Below are 17,813 nucleotides of genomic sequence, written 5' to 3'. Positions count from 1 at the left end.
ATTCAAGGCATACTTAACCAGCATGGCTACCACAGCTTTCTGCAGTAGCCAGCAAAATATAAATCATGTTCTGGATTCTTTAACACTTTTTTGTTTACTAGATAATTCCATGTGTTCTTTTATAGCTTTGATGTCTTCAGTATAAATCTACAGTGTAGAACAAATTTAAATAAATGAAAGACTTAGAATTTGAAGGTGTGTCCAAACTTTTGACTGGTACTGTATACATGTCATTGATACAGAGGTGAGAGCCAGAAATCACTTATTTTAAAACGTATTTTATTAAATGATTAGATGTATAATATAAAATCAATATTTCACAAAAAAGAGCAAGTCAATTCACATTTATCAGTGCTTGACCTCACATTCGCCTAATTTTAAAATGATTTGACCTATTCATCCATTCCCATGTATGTGATATGCACATGCATTAATACATGTGTAGTACTGCAAAACATGCATGTATACAATGTGTACTTCAAGGAAAACATTAACACAGAATAACTTCAAAACCTCACATTTGAGATTACTAGTTCATGTACAAAGTTAATATTAAGAAAAAGCTTTTAACATGACATTACAAAAAACAAAAATGTCTGCCAAATACATTCGTGGGGCTAAGATAGCTTTATTGACCATTATGCATACTGTTTTGTTTTTTTAAATCCTTCCGGGCACACTATATGTAGCATATTATGTTGGTTCATTGCCTAAGTACACATTAGCTGGGAATGTGGATGTATTAGTCACCTTCACAACGGCCCACTTCCAAAGCGACCCCTTCACCTTTCCACTCTGCGACGGCTAGAACCCCCTACATAGTCTCACTTATTGAATGAGCTGTAGGGTGTGGCAGGCTTCACAACAAAACTGTTTTTTCTAGGACATAAAATACCTCATTAAATACCCAATTGGCGTTTTTAAAGCTTCTTTGTGTCATTAAAAATAGTAGTTGATAACAAGTGACCATATTAGACTACTAAACATCATAAAGCTAAACATTAGCTGCCTTTAGCTTAGCGGTGTTGACGTGGGGTCATGTCACCATGTGAAGTTTGTATATAGCTTTACGTTAGCTTTTTACTTCTGGCAATTGCAATAACGCTTTTGAAAGAGTGGTGTTAATATGTGGATATTATACCACTGAACAAAATGTCTAACTATCATAAGCTTGTGTTGGCCGCAGATCTTATTTTCTGCAATACTCTTCAATCCAATGGAACAAATCCCATTGCTTTTTCGGAGGGAGCACTTGCTAATTTTCTGGTTGGACTACAAAAATACGTCAACAATGCACTGCTCTATAACTTCCACTCCATACTAGTGGATTTGGAATGGCACTTTATTTGGCAGACCCTCCACACGGAAACGGATTGGAAGCTGGTAGGGGCCACATTGGAATTGAGCCACACCTCCCCCTATTTGCCTGGAAGTTTCTAGACATGGAGTCCTTTTTCTCTTCTTAGTCCCCTTCACTTCCCACAGAGTGATGCCTTTTTGCCATTATCTCCGTCCGAGCCTCATAAATAGCCCACTGCAGAGCAGCTCCGGATGGTAACTTAGTAAACCCTTCCTCTGATATATGATTTATCTTCAGGTAATGCCCCGGCCCGTGCAGAGCCACTCCATGGAGGTGGGAGAAAAGCAGCTGTAAATCGCGTGTCAATATGTAGTGAGAAACTAGCCTCAGTTCGGTGGGGATGTCAGTTTCATCGGAATAATCAAAAATGGCCGCCATGTATTTGGACAAGTCCTGGCCTCTGGCTTTGGCGTGGCCCACCTCCTCTCCAATACGTTTAACTGCAGCTTCAGAACAGAAGGCGTTAGAGCCATAGTGGAGTCCTTCGTCTGCCCTGTCATCTTCACTCCTGCGGTTCAGGCCCCAGGAACATATCACCAAGATGAAGTCACTCTCCCGGATCTGCCGGCAGTGCCAGGCCATGCCTCCCTCCTCAGCCACGCTCAGAGAGTCCCACAGGTCCAGGCACACCTGAGGAGTAATACCATAATAATATATTGTCAGATAGTCTGAACTTGTTGTTCCATCACAGCAATTACAATCGCAACATCAACATTACATCTAGCATTATTCAGACTCAGCTCTCTGAACTAAAGCTTCTTTTAAATGTTGATAAAACCAAGGTAATGCTCTTTTCGAAAGCTAAAAAGACACCAGAGCCTGTTGTAGATATTGTAACTATGCAAGGAATAAAAATTGAAGTGGTTACTTGTTACAAATACCTTGGTATCGGACTTGATGATTGTCTCACTTTTAAACGTCATGTCAATAACCTGCTTAAAAAACTGAGGGTTAAGCTAGGTTTCTTCTACAGGAACAAGTCCTGTTTCTCGCTTGAGGCCAGGAAAAGGCTAGTCACTGTGACCTTTTTACCTGTGCTGGACTATGGTGATTTGATTTATATGAATGCACCTGCCAGTTGCCTGGTCAAGTTAGATGCTTCGTATCACAGCGCACTGAGATTTGTGACAAACTTTAAAGCATTAACCCATCACTGTACCCTGTATGCAAGGGGCTGGTTTGCTTTCATTAACTGTACGGAGGCTCAGTCACTGGTACATTTTCATATACAAAGCCATGTTTCGGAAACTTCCATCCTACATTTGCTCCCTGATCTCACAACAAATTGTAAGTGGCTACTGCCTGAGATCGCATGCTGTAGTTTTATTAAATGTGCCAAATGCTAGGACTGTCTTAGGGAAGATAGCATTTAGATGTGCAGCTCCACTGTCTTGGAATAGTCTGCAATTGAAATGGAAACTGAGCAATCTGGTGCCACTAAATGTTTTTAAGCTTGGTTGGATGCTACTCAATCGGAAGCTGTTGGTACCTGTTCATGTGGATAGTTATGTAAATTGGAAACCCTGTAATGATGCTGTATGATGTCCTTTTTGTTGTACTGTTTATGTTTTTATGTTTCATGTGGAACCTACTTGAGCAGGTCTCCCTTGAAAAAGAGATCAATGATCTCAATGGGATACACCTGGATAAATAAATGTTTGAAATGAAATGAAAAAATCAACAAAGAATTTTTTTTTACAATCACTCGAAACAATCGAGTGGTAGAGGAATGAGTCATAAAAAGTACACATTTTCCCCCTTGCAGGCTCCCAGGTCTAGAAAGGTTTTGAATGTCTTTGTAGTTAGATTACTGAGTTAAATTCTGCGGTTAATAAAGAGATGTAGGCTACTAGTTGTGTTGTACGAAATAGAGTAAATACCACTGGGAATCTGGGAAGACCAAAAAAGAGCAGTGTCCTCAAACTGATTGGATAACCCATTTAACCACACAAATTAAACTAAATAATAGACAATATTATCATAGGCTTTGTTAGATGTTGAAAAAGAATGTCCAGAAATGTCTACTTTTTATTATTATCATGACTTGTGCATCTCTTTAAAACAGTTGCTTTGCTTTTATATTTCCGTGTTAAAAACCGCCATAAAAAAAAAATGATATATTAATATTATTTTCCACTTTCACTGAGATTAGTTTTTAAACCAAGGTAGTCCAGATCATAACTATAAAAAGTTCACACATTTGGAAAATTGTTAACCCTATGCCAGTTTGTTAACATAATGCAATTGTTGATTTTGGAGAAAGAATAATTTAAAATGAATAATTTTCTGTAAACTAACATCCAGGGATATGTTTTATCTTCACATATGGTTATGTTTAGCAAAATGTGAGTGGATCTGTTGCATCAAACATTGCAGTAGTTCATAATACAACAGCAATTACTGTAGTGGAAACCAAGACAATTGCAGTTATTAGTACTATAGGACAATATTACAAAATGTCAATCTGGTAGAAAATAGTAAAAACTAACATTATACAGCTGAGGATGGAAAAATGTATGCTTTATGCATTTTCACCACCAAAATGATAAAAAAAAAAAAAAACTAATTGCATAGTGCCAACAATGCAGTTAAAGAAAAAAAATTCTACCATTTTGAGCCATTTTTCTAATGTTTTCCTTTGGTGCAAATGCAGTTATTGTAAGTCCCATTGGAAGAGGGTTAGGGTTAAAATGTGTGTGTCTAACCCTAACCCTGGGAAAAAAGCATCTTCTAAATGTACTGTAAAGCCGTGTAGTGTCGTGTCCTCTATACCTGAGTGGCCATGTGCTGCTGTATGAAGGCCCCTAACTGCATGACGGCTTTAACATGGGCGGGGCCGTCACAGCTGCTGTAGCAAATCAGAAGACGAGGAGGGGTCGGCCTGTTTCTGGGCAGAGGCATCACTCCCTCTTGAGTGCCGCTCTCTTCTTGCTGCCTTATTATTTCTGAACGGATGACAAAAATACATCTGGCATGACTAAACTTTTTTTTTTTTATTTGACCTTAAGTTAGCATCCAGCAATGCAAAACAGTTCTCGGTTTGTCTTTGCACCTGGTTTAATGTACACTTTCTTCATCTGCAGCCTGGTCTTCCAGATGAGAGCAGCCACTAGGACTACAAATATGGCTGCCACAGACAGGCCCAGTGGGAGCATCAGAGCCAATGAGGGACTCACAGAGTGAGGTGTTGAAACTGCTGAGGATGGGAGAGTTATAGAAACATGATCATTCAGTCAAACTGACGAATCAAGGCAGAGATTGATTTTGCTTGAATTGAAATTGAACAGCCCACAGGAAAGCATAACAGATACGAACACAGCAGCAACAAAACTGCCTCCCCTACCTTTGAGGAAGTCCAACACCTGAACTTTGAAGGTTTTCCTTACTGCGTCCATTTGGTCAGCTGCAATCTGTGACACAAGAAATGTTGATCGAGTTTTATTATTGACCTTGGAAATAGCAGTTTGATAAAGAATATTAAAGAGGCCCTGTTATGCTTCTTGGGGGTTTCCCTTTTTATGCATGTAAATGGACTGCAGAGGCTAGAATCAGAGGGAGTTCCTCACGCACACATCAAATATGGTGATAAATTCCATAAAAAAAGTTTTTTAAAAGCCAGAAGCGGAACTAAAGTTACAATTATTTTGTCAAACTACAAGAAATGTTCTTTTAAAACAACAAAAACAAAATAATATTTAAAGCAGCATAGCCCAAATAAAATAATTGTTTAAAGTCTGGTATTTTAAAATCACTTATTAAATCAAAGCCACACAAAACAATAGCCCATATTTAGCAATAATTGAAGTACATTTGTCTATGGTTTGTTTGTATTTTTGCAGATCTGTTTTATATTCGCAATATAAACACATCTTTATTAACTTACAAAACGTTTTTAAATTGTAAGGTATTGTTAAATTACGACAAATCTACATCCATAGGTGTAATAATAATTAGATTTTACCTCACAAGTGTAATTGGTTCCTTCTTGAAGGTCATTCATCTGAAAGCTGTGGTGAGTTTTGTTTTTCTTGAAATTCTAGGGGAATTATTAAGGTAAAACGGTTATCAAAAAAGTCTACAAATCAATCCACAGAAGCAAGGTATTAATGCATTAAATAAAACATGAATCTAAAGCTGTGGACTGACAGGAGAGATGTCGGTGTATTTCTTCATGCTGTTAGCGTAACACAGGGAGAAGTAGCTCCTGATGCCCAGCTGTGGAGGAGCCAGATTAAAGGTCACGGTGATGGCAGTCCCTTCCTGTTGCACCTCGATGTGTTTGGGGTACCAATCTATAACCACAACATTTAATATTGACACATGTCAAAATAATGATATTGACAAATATTTACAAGATTTTTTCTCGTTTTCTCTCACCTTTTTTGCACTTCTCAAGACCATTCTTTTCCGCACAAGCTGCAAAACCATGACATGCACATTATTATTCACATAACGCATTGATATACAAAGAGATGGAATTTAATTAAAAACCAGCAGCTAAACACAGAGAGTGAAACCAACAAGAAAGCAATAAAAACATAAATAAAATCATATGGAAAGAGCATTAGCACGTTAAATGTGTTGGAACGCTAGCCAATAGAAGCGCAAGTGTTACATAGTGATGTCACTATGCTGCAGGAGTAAATAAAGGAGTCCAATCAAGGCATTTCAGGATTTTAGGGTTTTCCCTTTTCCCGTAGTGTGGTAAATAGTTTTTACTGCATGTAAATGGTCTGCAAAGGCTAAAATCCCTGTGTTCCCTCCAGAGGGAGTTTCTCTCCCACACACGCCCCCCCCCCTGCCTCTACTGGATTATTTTGTTTACTTCTGCAACATGAAGACGTCACTAGGTAACACTCGTGCTTCTATTGGCTAGCAGTCCAACACGTTGTACGTGATGTCTATAAATGGTTGAGTGATTAGAACAGAGCTGGCCAGCTAACCAATCAGAACAGACAGGACTCTGGTTTCAGACAGAGGGTGAAATAAGTTGTTCCAGCCCAGGCAGTATGAGAAAAATAAAGACCTTTTTGAACATTAAAGAATGGAAACATGTCACAGTAGAGGCACAAAATAAAATTACGAACATGAACATTTGCATATTATGTCCTCTTTCAGATGATTACTAGATTTTAAGTTGGTAACGCCACAATTAAAGATGTCGCTTATGGCCACTACCAAATAGGAGGCAGCAGTAAATTAAAGTTTAAGACAGTCAACTTCACAAAAACCGTGGAAGATCCTGAATCATACTGTCATAAATAACTATTGTAAATTGTAGGCTGAAGTGTGCAGTAGATTGTGAGATTAGCTGCGGACAGACAGGCACACGCCCAAACACAATACAACAAGGAAGGGTTTGGAAGGTTGTCCTTAGGCAGCGAACGCTTTTTAAACTGCAGGGATAGTTTCCGTGAGTGTGCCTTCTGAGATAACATCTGGCTTAAAGGGGTCTTACAGCGTGAGGAGAAGTTCCTGCTGCGGTAGAACCTCTCCCACTCCTCAGGCACCGGCAGGGCCATGACAGTAACAGCATACTGGGACCCCAGGGGGAGGCCGGGGAAAGGGTCCGACTTGTACACCTGCAGAGTGAAGCAAAGGTCATAATGTTGGTTTCATCCAACGCGCTACACAAACTTCTCTGATAAGTGGAGTTTTGGCATGTTAATGGTTGAGGAGAATGTGATCTTAAACTTTTCAACTTTATTGCCCCTTGTATTTGTTAGTGCCTATCTTTGTATGATGGTGGGGAAAAGGTGATTGAGCATTTGGTTTAATGATGAAAGCTTTTGCATTTGGACTTCTTTGAAAGAAAGACAGATTTGTATTAATCCCCGAGGGGAAATTCAGGGTTTCACATGTGTTGACATACACACGACCAGATGCACAGGGGGTTTAATCCCTTGCGTAATGGTTCTTTGGAAGGGCCCAGGAGGTGAACTGGCACTTCTCCAGCTAGCAGTACACGATCCGTATTTCTTTGGTTCGATCTGGACTTGAACCATCGACCCTACGGTTCTGAGCCATGTCCCGACAGACACATTCTAATTTCTACTAAGTTTGAGGGAATTTATTGCATGATTTTTGTGTGTTGCTACTGTGCTAATTTTCATAAAATTGGTGGAAGGATGTAGCATGGGAACTACATTTAGGAGCAGATTTCAAATCACATGGCAGATACACAATTATCTTTTGGCAATTTTGTCAACATTTGACATGCAGGGGAGAAATCTCCCAGTTCCTATAGTTTTTATGAAAAGAATACTAGTAGTACAGTAAAGTTGTGCAAAAACAGTGCACAGCTTATTAGCTATAAGCTCATTTACATCTGTATTCCAAGCCCCCAGGAAGTGTGCCGGCCGTTAAGGCAGATTTTTGGAATGGCCTTAGTGGCCAAACGGTGGTAATAACACTTCTGTGTTCGTCAGTGATGTCTTTTTGGCCCACAATGACTTACATTGGGAAAGAGACGTCTGTACATCAACATATCAAAACAATTATATATTATCTACCCAGTACGAAAACTGGGTTAATTTCCCTCTCCATTCATCTGACTGGGGGAAAACTCAAGTGTGCATGCTCTTTCAAGAAAAGAACCTTGATAAACCTACAGTTGCTTCATTTTGGACTCATGTGCCACTGAGCAACTTTCATATAGGGATGAATGGGGCCCGCCTCCTGCGCTGTAACCTGTATCCTCGACCCCTTACTGTAAAAACAACTTGTTGGTTCAACACATTTGTATTTATTCTATGATGACCGCTCAACAAAATGTATGAACCATAGACTGTATATATAAAGGTATGAACATAGTTGCACAAGTTAAAGACTTTACAGTAAATGGACAGCAATGCGTTGCCTTGTAATGTGCAATAATAGCGAAAAATGTATTTTTCTCCATGTCAAAGCAAGGAAAAACTAATAATATGTAATCAGACTGGTCCCCTAGATCTCCTGTCAGAAATGTATTTACATTGTTATCACTAACACCTGCTGCTATGGAGCCTGTGTGTCTACCTGAGCTAGTGTGGGATTCTGAACACCCATCTGCAATGTGCGTGAGGTCGTACAGGATGTGCTACGTCCTCAAGGACATTTTTCAATCCAAAAAGGAGACATAAATAATAGGCTTTCTTTCTGCGAATTTTCAACCGTTGGATGACCTTTAGTGTAAGATCCACAGCTGTTTCGCATTAAGACATATTTTCAAATTATTTAGGGAGGATCATCAGGTCATCATTTTTCAAATAATGAAGGACACCGTGCACTTGTGTTTCTCCCATTGGGAGAGTGGGGAAGTTTTATAATCAACTCACTGGTAAAAAAAGATTTACAAAATAAAGAGTGAGGAACATAATTAAAAACAAGTTATGAACAAACAGAAATAATTGTATCACAGCACCATAAAACAATAAAACATGAACAGTGATACCACTCAAATAAAAAGCCACATTTAAAAGATAGGTCTTTAATTTACTTGCTGTTCTAAGATCCAATGGGAGGCTTTTCCACAGTTTGGGGACATTCAAACAGAAAGCAGCCTCCCCAGATGTCTTGTGAAATACTTTAGGTACTTCTAAAAGAAAGGCATTGGAGGATCTGAGTGTCCTTAAAACATCTAAATTATACAACATGGTATATTTTTGCACATAGAAATTTAATATTGCCTTCAAATTTAAGGCATGCAATAAGGAATGTTTTGTTTTATATGTATAAAGTAAGTTACATGTTTTATTTTGGAAAAAGCACATGTATGGACAACATGAAAAACAAGTCAAGTCAATAAATAATACTTTAAAAAAACTATTTTAATTATTAAACTAGAAATTGTTGGTGCTTTAAATACAGAATCAAGTCAATCAATTGTAAAAAAAATGGATATGGATAAAGTAGTATTATAATGTTTACTGGAGCAATGTTGTTGGTAAAAGTCGTGGAAACTCTGTAACAAGAACTTGTTTTGTCAAAAACAACATACCAGAAAGAAAACGGTCAAAGCAAGAGGCCCTGCTTACCCTTTTGGATTGTGAGGCAGGCAGGGAGAGGTTACGGTGGAAGAGGAATAGCTGACAGGCAAAACTTGACCCTCCCAGAGCCTGGAGTGACACCTGAAAGCCTCGCAGGAAGGCGATCCCTAAATCAAACACCAAACTGCCAGAGTTAATTCAGCCTCACAGGGTCTTGATTACCCAACTTGCATGTTAATACTTCATTGTCAAATATATACATGTGTGTTCTACAATGTGCTACCTGTTCAAGTCATGGTCAATTAATGTTCCAACAAGAAAGTGTTCATCTGTCATTTGTCATACCAACAACAATGATCAAACAGGTTGTCTCATAATCTTTGAAGCATTCTCATAATGTGACACATCGTGTATCACCTTTCAGTAGACTCAATCAATTTCACCTGAAATAAATGTTGCATGTCAAATCCTGACAAAAAATCCTTTAGAGGAAGAAGTTTGTGTCTAATATGATATATGAGTTTCAAAACTGCCTAGAGACTTCAAAAACGACTTCATGAATATTAAAAAAATGTTTTGCCTCCAAGCTAATCAGAAGGCCTGTTGTGGTTTCAAACAAACAAAATGGTAAAATAAGCCTATGACAAACTGTATATTTCTCAACATGCATTTACATTGTCAAACATCATAGGTTTAATTCACTGCACGGTTCAAATGGAATACAAATTGTTGACACTACCACTACCATAAGTTGTTTACAGAAATTGGCTTAGTCCATCCATGTCAACCTACCATAGTAGCTGGGCTTCCAGGAGACAACTATGGTGTCAGATTCTGAATTTGGTTCATTTACAAATTCAACCTCCACATTATTTGGACCGTGGACGTAGTGCTGACAGATTTGTGGGTCTTTTTTTCCTAGCAACTCAAAACATGGCCAGGGAATACAGCCTGAGGAGAAATAACAATGGATGAATAGATGCCAAATGAGGATACAAGTGTCTCAGATATTTTAAGTTATGATTTTAAGTTAGCATCCACTTCTGGATATGTAATGTGAAAGATATGTAAGCAAGACTGTAGTCTGCAACCCTGCAAAACGCTCTGTGAGGTTGTTATTGCTAGCGTTAGCATGCTATAACAACAGGAAACATTGATCTTGTTATTTTACATTGACCTAGCATTATCGTGCTAACATTATCAACTTAGCATCAAACAAAGTATTTCTTAGCCTTATGGGACTATACAGTTATGTTGGTATTGGATACAGACAATTTGGACCTGAGCATTGCTAGCTAGCATTGCTAAGTGAAAGTCTGGGCATCCCTAAAGTTACAATTATTATTACCATTCTTGCAGGACCTTACGGGCTCTATAGAATATGATTTATTGTATTTGTATTCCATCCAATAGTTGAAAGATTTCAGTCTGAACCAAAGAGGTGCACCAACCAGCTAATGGACCAACCCAGTGGACAGAGGCTACACCGTTAGCTTAGCTTAATTAATTTAAATGTGGTTTATCATTGCAAATAAAATAGGGTGAAGTTTAATTCATATCTAACATTATTGATGCACTTTGTTTTCCTATATTATTATCTGAGTGATGACAACTGGCAACACCCTTACTGGGTTAGGTAAGTATTAGGCTGGCCTTTGTTCAAACATAATAAGGGTTGCATTATACATATAATTATGTGTGTAGCTTTTGGTAAATGTCCTGCAGGGTAAATAGCTTGAAGTTAAAGCATCTTACTGCTGCCAAAAGCTGTTTCCGCAATTTGGTATAATGTTTCAACAAAGTATCCCACTGCATTCTAGGCACTGGGTTCTCGTGCATCCCGACTTACTTCCAAACTCTTTAAAAGAGTTAAAGCCCAGAGCTGTCTTGACATCAGCTCTGGTTATTCTGCAGTATTCACATCCAGGTCCTCCCTGCAGGAGAGAAAGCAATAATTAATTCATACTGACCACATTTAACTGCATTTCTTTTTTAATGCATATCGAACTCTGATTGCAAATCTTAACAGTTTTATGTCAGACGAACAGCTTGACTAAATGAAGGTAAATAAAAACGTAGCATTATGACAGATGAACATTTGCACACCAACCAAAACAGATGACATAGGTTGGTTAATTTAAACATCTCATTAGATTTGATCCATGGTCAACATAATTCCAGGAGTGCGTGTAAGGAGTATCGGGTCAAAGAAGCCAAGAACACACACTGCTTTCCCAAGTTGTTTTAAAGCAGAAACACACACTGAGCTATAAGCTTTTAATAACATCAATACAATTTATTGTATTGGAAATATTTAGTGTTGTTGATTGATTTGGCATCCTTGTCTTTTAAGATCATTGAATAGCCGGAGAGCTAATGTTAATTAAAAAGTAAGATTTATTGTTTGCATACCTGATAAATCAGTTTGGCAGTAAAGTATTGATGCCTTTAGCAATTTTGGCCTATGAGAAGGTTGTGTTTTTTTAATGAATTAATTGTTGGGTTCTTTGAAAAAATATTACTGTCTTGGTTTTTATGATACTTGTAGGAAGAGTGAATCATTGGGCCAGGGGGAACCCGTTGAATTAAGGAGCAAATCTTTATCAATGGGCAAATACAAGCTTTCTTTTGCAGGGAAACAGCATTGGTGGAGGTCTATGTTTACGGAATGTTCATAGTGTGACCACTTTTTACTCTCTCCCTATTTTGTATAGTGTTTCTCTGTCTTTTGTGTAAAATAATCTTGAACCGAAGAGGAATGTCCGGAACAATGAGCCAGACAGTGGACCTGGTCTTGATTATATGGTATAATAAATCATATTATAAAAGAATATTGCTCTGTTTCTGAATGTTTCCATGTAATGCTCAATAATTAAAATATGGTTCCAATTCACAGTATCACAGGGTGTCGGGTTGTTGTTGTGAAACAAATGACTACAAGTAACCTGAACCGGTTCAAAAAAAGAACACATCAAAGGCATTAGTCATCAACCCAATAGGATTTCTTGAAACCAGAATGTCTTAGTCAAACCGCATTGTAGGTACACACTTACGTAAAGCCCATTTGCCCTGCAAGTTTAGAGAGCATAACTAGAGAAACAGGTGGAGCAAATGAGAGAGGAAGAAACGCAATAGTAGGCAAGAGAGACAAAGAGTGTGTAAGCATGTTGGTTCAAACAATGGTAGTTCAACTGTCAGGTTGGTTAAAGGCCATCAGAATGTCTTCCGAGCCTAAATACAAACTTGCACGCTAAGAACTTAAATGTTCTTAGCTTGCGTGCCTTGAATGCTAAGAACATACATGTATGTTTTAGCGTTCAAGGCACGAAGTGGAAGCCCTCAGTTGGAATTCTCACAATGCAATAAACATAGGACACATGATGTTTAAAGAGGCATATCGTCACAATCGAATAACATCGAACTTAGATCATCCAAAATCAGAAATTAAACATTTGCATTCAGAGTTTGTAAGAATGTGTACAGCATACAACACCGTTTGCCGTAGGAACAAATCCCGCAAAAATGTCAGAAACCCCAGGCAGTGCAACAAAGGAAGTATCTCCCTCCAAAAACTGATATAAACGTTGTGTGTAAAACAACCTCACATTGTACCTCGGCCCACTCGAAGGTAAACAACTCTCGTCCAGAGGCATATGCACCAGGAGCAGCTGTAGCTCTGTGATAGTATCCTAATCCTACTGCCTGGAGCTACCCATTTGAGTCCATTTATGCATAATTCTGGCATTTCTAAGACAGCTGAGGTCCAAGCCACAACATGTCAGTCATTTTAGCAGAGCAGGCAGTTTTGCTCTCGTACATATTCAAATCAAATCAAATTGTATTTTATTTATATAGCACATTTATAAACGATTTTTGGTTGAGCCAAAGTGCTGTACATATAATAAAAATAGCCTACAGTAGAGACACTTTACAGCTAATACAACAGCTTGCTGCTGTAAGAAAAATATGAAGAAAGAAGCTGTTTTGAAACTGATAGGCTATGTTATAGGTTGTAGTATTTATAATGACATACTTGAAACCAATCTGCTAGCAATTTGCAGAGGTGGGAGAAGTACTCAAATCTTGTGTTGAAGTGAAAGTAGAAGTACCAGAATACTCTCTGGAATACTCTGTTACCAGTAAAATCCTGCATTCAAAATGTTACTCAAGTAAAAGTACCAAAGTATTAGCATCAAAATATACTTAAAGTACCAAAAGTAAAAAGTACTCATTGCGCAGGTTGGTCCATTTTTGAATAATATATATGATATTCTTTTATAATTATTGATCATGAAAGTGTTCTCAAAGCTGGTAAAGGTGCAGCTAGTTTGAATGACTTTGTATACTGCAGGGTAGCTTGCCTCTGAAGTGGAGTGGAGTATAAGTAAAACAAATGGAAATACTCAAGTAAAGTACAAATCTCTCAAAATGTTACTTAAGTACAGTACTTAGTTACTTTACACTGGGAATATGGCCATGATTAAGCCTTTGGGGATAATGATCAATAGGGTTCCGGTCAGGGTTGGGAGGGTTACTTTCACGTCTGAATTAAAACAGAACAAATAAAGCAAAGAAAGTGAAAACCACAAAGCAGATTCAGGCAGTATAAATTCACACTGGAAGTATCTTACAAATAACAAATACAATCTGATCCTTTTACAACAAACATTATATACTCTTTTACATGTTTCAGTAACATTGTTATCCTGCTAGTAATCACCACATTTTGGTATGTAAAGGTAAGGGAATGCAGTTACCTTTTTTTGTTTCCTGATTACATAATCCTGTTACATGTACTCCGTTACTCCCCATGCCTGATGATTTAGCCTCTCGGACAACGACCAATAATCTTTTAGACTGTGAGCGACTCTCTTATTGGGATACATCAAAGACCACTTACATGCCATAAAACATTATTTTGGGTGAAGTCCTATACTGCAACAACACCATACAAGGACCTTTCACAAGTAGAATGAACAGAAAGCCCCGCATTGTAATTGTTTCTCTTCCCCTCTATTCCTGTAGTGTCATCAATTCTCTCTATACAACAGAGCTCCTGTTATCTCAAATATTTGGTAATTCAATACCAGAATTTCCTTCACAAAGTCTTAAGAATTTAATATATGTAAAATTGTCCAGTAGTTCTATGGAGCTAAATCAGCACCAAAAACATTTGAAAGGAAAAAAACGTTTTTTTATAAGATTTACATTTTGTTCCTGAAATTAGAAGAATCATACAAAAAATTGGTATTAAGAAACTGAGAAAAATAAGTACTCAAATCTCAAAAATATATAGAGAAATATAATATATAAGTGAATAAACTATTTATTCAAAAATAATAACTACTCTAAATGCAAAAATGTCCAATTCTTTTTAATGTATGAGTTCATAATAGTAGTTTCCGAAAGAAGTTTCGGCATTAAAACTTAAACTTTCAAATACATTTTATTATTTTAAATCAAACCTTTTGCCCACATTTAACTCCATATAGTTCACAATCAAGATCAGGGATCAGAAAAATAACATGAAGCAAGGAGAGATGCCTTTGGCCCTCCACATATGTTCCATGACCCTTCAGACGTGCTGTTTATTGTCAGGTATTAAAATGTTCTGCGCAATAATGAAAAGAATGTTCAGGTTTCTGGATACAATGTATAACCCGACTTGCCAGGTGTTACACAGAAGAAACTTGAAGCTCCTGAATCAGCGTTTGAACCATATTTAATTATAACAAAAAACTGCATTCAAAACTATAAGTGAATGTAATGTCTGTTTATTAGCCCGTTGGGATCCGAGCTGTCTCTACTACCCTTCTAACCTCCTCTTGTACACGGCAGCCATGTCATGCAGCTGCAGGGGAAGCAGCGTGTTTGACATTCTTCCCACACTGAGAAAATGATCCAATGCAAGTAATTGCTACCTTAAGAAAATGACTTCAGTTAAAGCATTGTGAGCAAAGATTCCAATAAGCAGCCAAAGTCAAAGTAGTCTTTGTTTAACAGATGGGCTCTAATAGAAGGGCCCTAAGATTTCGAGATGCCCCTACCCGAGGTAGAAAAAATGACAACAATGATTTTTCTTATCTTGAGGGTCTCCCATTAATGAAATTGATTGTTGTCAAATTTTATTTCGGGGGAAAAAATGTTTTTTGGTTGTTCTTTAGAACTACCCCCATCCCTGAAAAAGAGCCAAATTAGACCAGGCCGAATGTGGGAATGGTGACTAAAAAGCCCATAACTTGAGAATGACCATTCTTTTCCTCTTCAGATTTGTTGAGGTATGAACCAGGTGGCTGTCCTACATCACCAAATAGTCAGACAATTATTTAACTAAACAAATACTGTCTAATAATAATAATAATAATTAATAATAATTATAGTCCTGTAAACTTAGCTTTAGTTTAGACGGAAATTGTACTTTTTGGTGATAGGAACATAGGACTCAATCACTTTTCTCTCATTTATCAGAAAAACAGTGATCCCTAAAAAATATAAGAAAAATCATTGTTGTCATTTGTTCTACCTCAGGTAGGGGTATCTCTAAAACTAAAGCCTTTTTTGAGGACTTGCTGCTGGACTATCAGGGTTTTACTCATAAAAAAATCTATTAATAACAAGTGTAAATTATAGATCTATCTTTTACATGTGGCTTTGAAACTGTTTTACTGGTATCATTGTTCACGTTTTATTGTATTTTAATCAAATTACTTCTGTTTGTAACTTGTTTTTACATATTTAAATGTCATCGTTATAGATTTGAATTTGGTATCATTGTTCATGTTTTGTATCCATACTTTCGCTTTTATTTTCTTAACCATAAACTAATCTGTATCTTTGTCGCTTTCTGTGAGAACCATTTCTCTTTAAAACGTCAATGTCAACGTTTTAAACACCGGCAGAATGTAGGTAAGTGACAAACAATTTCGCAGCTGTTTCAAAAGGAATTTTAAAAGAGACATTCGCTTTAGAAGTAGGAGCATTTCTAAACACCAAAAGATCAAATCCTTTAGTATAGATATAAGCATTTCAACGTGAGCTAAATTCAGGGTTCATACACTTTTTCACCAATGACTTTTCAATGACTTCTCCATGACCATTACCTAATTTTCCATGACCAAAAAAATTACTCTTTCTCAGCGGTACCACTGAAAATGGTTTATTTTAACATGGAACAGGAAAATAAGGTCTGCATATGAAACATGTTGTGTCCATCTAAAACAAATCAAATAGTAGGCTTACTAGCTTCTACACGCTAAAGCAACAAAAATCTCTCACCAGCAAAACACCTCGTCAGTTAAATGCCATTTTACGTTTCATTACGATACAGTATTTATTATTATAGTATTACTATTTCGGCGATTAGCTAAAATATTAATTATATTTGATGCAACTTTAGTTACATTTCCATGACTTTTCCAAAACTTTGGGGAAAATATTGTTTTCCATAACTTTTCCAGGACCTGGAATTAGCATTTTGAATTTCCATGACTTTTCCAGGTTTTTAATGACCGTAACAACCCTGTAAATTGTTGAGAAAAAACGTTTTAACTGGACATAAAGGGGATGGAAAACTGTCATCTGAAGGGTAACAATTGAACATGTTCCTAGAGCTTTTAGATAAACGCAGTAGAGTACAAATCTAAAAACTAAAGCTTTTAGATTTAATCTAATAATAGCTTATAAATATATACTTACAAACTAGAGCTTTTAGATGAATACAGTAGAGTACAACGTACACAATCTTGTTCATGTAGTTGAGTAGAAGTATAAAGTAAAATATCAAAGTAGAGTTTAAGTACCTTAAATGTGTACTAAAGTATTTGGTAAACATTTGTAATTACATTCCCACACCGTGTACATCTCAGGTCAGCTGTGATGTTTTAAAAAAAAGTTGAAAATAGTTTCTTTCAATGAACAAGAGAAGGATGTAGACACAGTGTATCCGTAACAGAAGACAATGCCGACGATGCCGTCAACACACTAACACAACACACACACCTGAAGCGGAACGTGTGTAAACAAAACACAAAAGGTGGGATTATGCGCTTATACCTCTTTGATGCAGTCCAGGCTGCAGTCCTGAGGAATGATGGCCCCCTCCTGAGCCCAGACATGCTGACAGGGAGCCGAAAAGAGAAACACAACAAGCGCTGCCGTCCACATGCTGCTAAAGCGCGCATGACATGGTCCAACTGCAAGCACCAGAGCTCAAAAACACACAGAAACAATAAGCACTAAGCGTCTGGAGGAAGCATGAAGTGCGTAGTGCGTGAGAGTAAGTGACAGCAAACCAGGGAGGAGGCGTTCAGGGGAGTGGTGTCTTCAGGCTACGGGGTGGGGGGTGCAGCCAAGCCAACGAGCGTGTTTTAACAGTGACGCTGCCAGACGTGTTCATTCTGTGCTGCAGGAGCAAGAGGTGAGCAGCCGGAGCCAAACATACCTCATCCAGAGTCGACTCTCGCAGGAATGAGATTTCATAAAGAAGC

The 17,813-nt window shown here is 37.6% G+C and overlaps 1 protein-coding gene across 4 annotated transcripts; it reads right to left on the bottom strand.

Annotated features, from left to right (window-relative positions):
- Nucleotides 1-262: 262 nt before the first annotated feature.
- On the bottom strand, nt 263-17,675 carry LOC307036895 (interleukin-17 receptor D). Of its 4 annotated transcripts, none has more exons than XM_079677519.1 (12): nt 17,380-17,675; nt 11,177-11,261; nt 10,120-10,278; nt 9,376-9,494; nt 6,819-6,942; nt 5,738-5,776; nt 5,507-5,652; nt 5,322-5,396; nt 4,704-4,770; nt 4,413-4,556; nt 4,133-4,305; nt 263-1,990 (listed from the first exon to the last, which is right to left on the bottom strand). In XM_079677519.1, exons 1-12 carry the CDS (start codon nt 17,488-17,490, stop codon nt 1,463-1,465), a joined length of 1,770 nt encoding a protein of 589 aa, XP_079533645.1. In that variant the 5' UTR covers nt 17,491-17,675; the 3' UTR covers nt 263-1,462. The 4 variants fall into 4 exon arrangements, with proteins under 4 accessions (XP_079533645.1, XP_079533646.1, XP_079533648.1 ...); XM_079677520.1 differs by having other exon boundaries at nt 4,413-4,553; XM_079677522.1 differs by lacking the exon at nt 10,120-10,278.
- Nucleotides 17,676-17,813: the final 138 nt, after the last annotated feature.

This window comes from Notothenia rossii (assembly GCF_949606895.1).
Source record: "Notothenia rossii genome assembly, chromosome: 4".
Taxonomy (NCBI): Eukaryota; Metazoa; Chordata; class Actinopteri; order Perciformes; family Nototheniidae; genus Notothenia; species Notothenia rossii.
The sequence above is the reverse complement of the archived record's forward strand: the minus strand, read 5'-3'. Positions and strand labels throughout refer to the sequence as shown.